Source organism: Myotis davidii, unplaced genomic scaffold, assembly GCF_000327345.1.
Source record: "Myotis davidii unplaced genomic scaffold, ASM32734v1 scaffold44, whole genome shotgun sequence".
Lineage (NCBI taxonomy): Eukaryota > Metazoa > Chordata > Mammalia > Chiroptera > Vespertilionidae > Myotis > Myotis davidii.
Genome location: NW_006299705.1, coordinates 5,123,521 through 5,125,980, shown reverse-complemented (window position 1 = coordinate 5,125,980; position 2,460 = coordinate 5,123,521). Strand labels below are relative to the sequence as shown.

At 40.9% G+C, this 2,460-nt stretch overlaps 1 protein-coding gene across 1 annotated transcript in view; it reads right to left on the bottom strand.

Moving 5' to 3' along the window:
* The window catches only part of LOC102758612 (S-methylmethionine--homocysteine S-methyltransferase BHMT2), a 4,401-nt gene extending 3,820 nt beyond the window's left edge, over positions 1-581 (bottom strand). Inside the window, exon 1 of the mRNA XM_006775575.1 lies at positions 504-581. Coding sequence (XP_006775638.1) covers positions 504-581 — 78 coding nt within the window. The remainder of the gene's footprint in view (positions 1-503) is intronic.
* Positions 582-2,460: the final 1,879 nt, after the last annotated feature.

Genomic DNA, 2,460 nt, shown 5'->3' with positions numbered 1-2,460 from the left:
GCCCCCACCCATGACCCCCTGGGTTTCCGATCACTGTCAGTGGCAGGGGGCTTCTTCCTGCTTTCCCTTTTGCCTCCCTGTATTGTGCCTACATATGCAAATTAACCGCCATCTTGTTGGCAGTTAACTGCCAATCTTAGTTGGCAGTTAATTTGCATATAGCCCTGATTAGCCAATGAAAAGGGTAGCTCGTACGCCAATTACCATTTTTCTCTTTTATTAGATAGGATAATAGCACAGAAAAATGGCTATGTCCTTCCAATGGCCTGTTGTTTCGCAGGCTTATGCCCTCCCTTCCTCTAGATAAAGAGAAAGAAAAAGCTCATTTATTTACTATATATGCACCTACATAATAATCAATTACTTAATGGATATTTTATGTGGAGTTTGTAGTAACACATCAAGTTAATTCCACAGCTTCCCACTGAGAGGTTATTTTTATTATACATGGTCCTGACCCCCCCCCCCACTCTGTCCCCCAACCAACTAGCACCACTACTTACCTTGCTTTCCAACTTTTCTTCACTGGCAGAAAAGGTGAAAGTCTGCATGACATTTGCTCCTGCTCTCAAGAATTCCATGTGAAGCTGACCAACTACCGAGTAGTTTTTTAAATTGAAATTAAGACATTAAAAATTACATAAGCTATAATTTTCAGCAGCAGCAGCTCACCCACTTCTCTTCCAATCATACACAATTTCAAATCTAGTACTTATAAAAAGAATTGCAGATTAAGGTCAGTAAAATTCAAGGACAGACATAGCAAAGACCATACCAAATCAGGGCTGTTTAAAGTAGCCTCATATTATCTTGCTGCTGGGCCTCACAGTTTGGTGAAGACACATGCAGAGATTAAAGCTTAGTTGGCCAATTGTTCTTGGTCTCTTGGTCTAGAGAGGGCTTATTCAGTTTCCAGTATCATGAAGAATCTAGCTGGCCTGCTTACAGTCCTCAAAGTAGAATGAGGAAAACTGTGTTTATTTCTTCACCCCCCCACCACCACCCCCCAACAGAACCTGGCTGTCTATTATCTATGCTCTGTTAAGCTGGTGGATACCATTAATCATCCTTACCAAACACACTGTTATAATATAATATGCAAATTAACTAGAAGGATGAATATGAAGCAATAACAGTTTTACTATATTAAGGAAACTCTTAAATATCCAAAAGTTATATATATATATTTTTGAGACACATAGTAGGATGTATATTTTAGTAGTCCCTATATGTAAAGATGCAAATGTGTGTGCATGGTGGTGGTGGGAGGAGAGGGAGAGAGAGAGAGAGAGAGAGAGAGAGAGAGAGAGAGAGAGAATGAATTTCCTTCTATTTGTTCAGACCATGTTCTGTCACTGTCTCCACATCTTGGCTACTTTGACAAGTGAAACAGTCCTTAGAAAATACGTGCTATTATTTTTTTATCTTCTCTCAGTCAGATGTACTCAAAATGTCACCCAGATAAGCACTCCCAGAGATGCTGGCACTGACCTGCGTCTGGATGTTCTACCACGACCTCTGGAGTCCAGAGCCCAGCCTTCACGTAGCCCCTCTTCTCCAGAGTTACGAGGAAACCGCCATCTCCAACCACAACCTCCCCACTCTCCAGACGTTCCAAAATACCCTGAAGGAGAAAAAGAAAAATCACCAAAGGCCCCTCTCTTCCCCAAAATAAGCATTCTGATTTTCAGAAAGATAGTATGTTGTTCTCACAGCTCCTCTTCTGTTACAGTCACCAATGTTTAATAATATTTCAGAAAGATTGGATACACTGTTGTTTCTTGGACAATCCAGGGACTTGTTTAGTGCCGAGTGCTGTTACTGTTGTTTCTCATAACATTTAATCTGAGTCAAAAGGTAGTGAAAAGGATGATTCCATAATAGTTCTTTTGGTTGTTGATATGTTTGTGGCAGACATTGCTGGTTGCTTAGCTAATTTGCATTTTCTCTCCTCTTCTTTGCTAATGTATTTTGTTTGGGGAGACAATGCTTCCAACTTTTTAAAACTTCCCAGGGATCCGTTGCTGCTGGGATGGCTATTTGACAAGTGCTGCCCAGGGAGACATGGGTGGAAGTCAGCTGAAGATTTCTGGAAAAGTATTGCTTTCCTGACACAGATGTCCACTCCCTTCTATCCTGACACTTTTTCCTTCCTGACTGGAATGTCATCATAAGCCTGGAAATACAGCAGTCATCTTGCCACCATGCCATTGAAATCCGCATGCTAACTCTCTATCTCTCTCCCTTTCTCTCTGTAAAAAATCAATAAAATATATTTAAAAAAAGAAAAAGAAAAAGAAATCCGCATGCTAACGCTGGTAGAGCAGAAGGGTAACAGCAGCCTGGTGTCTTAATGACATCTCGGAGTAGCTGAAGCAGCCATGGATTGCTAGTTCTCTTGTTAGGTGAGAAAAACTCGTTTTTTGTGTGTAAACCACTGAACATAATGCACTCAACATT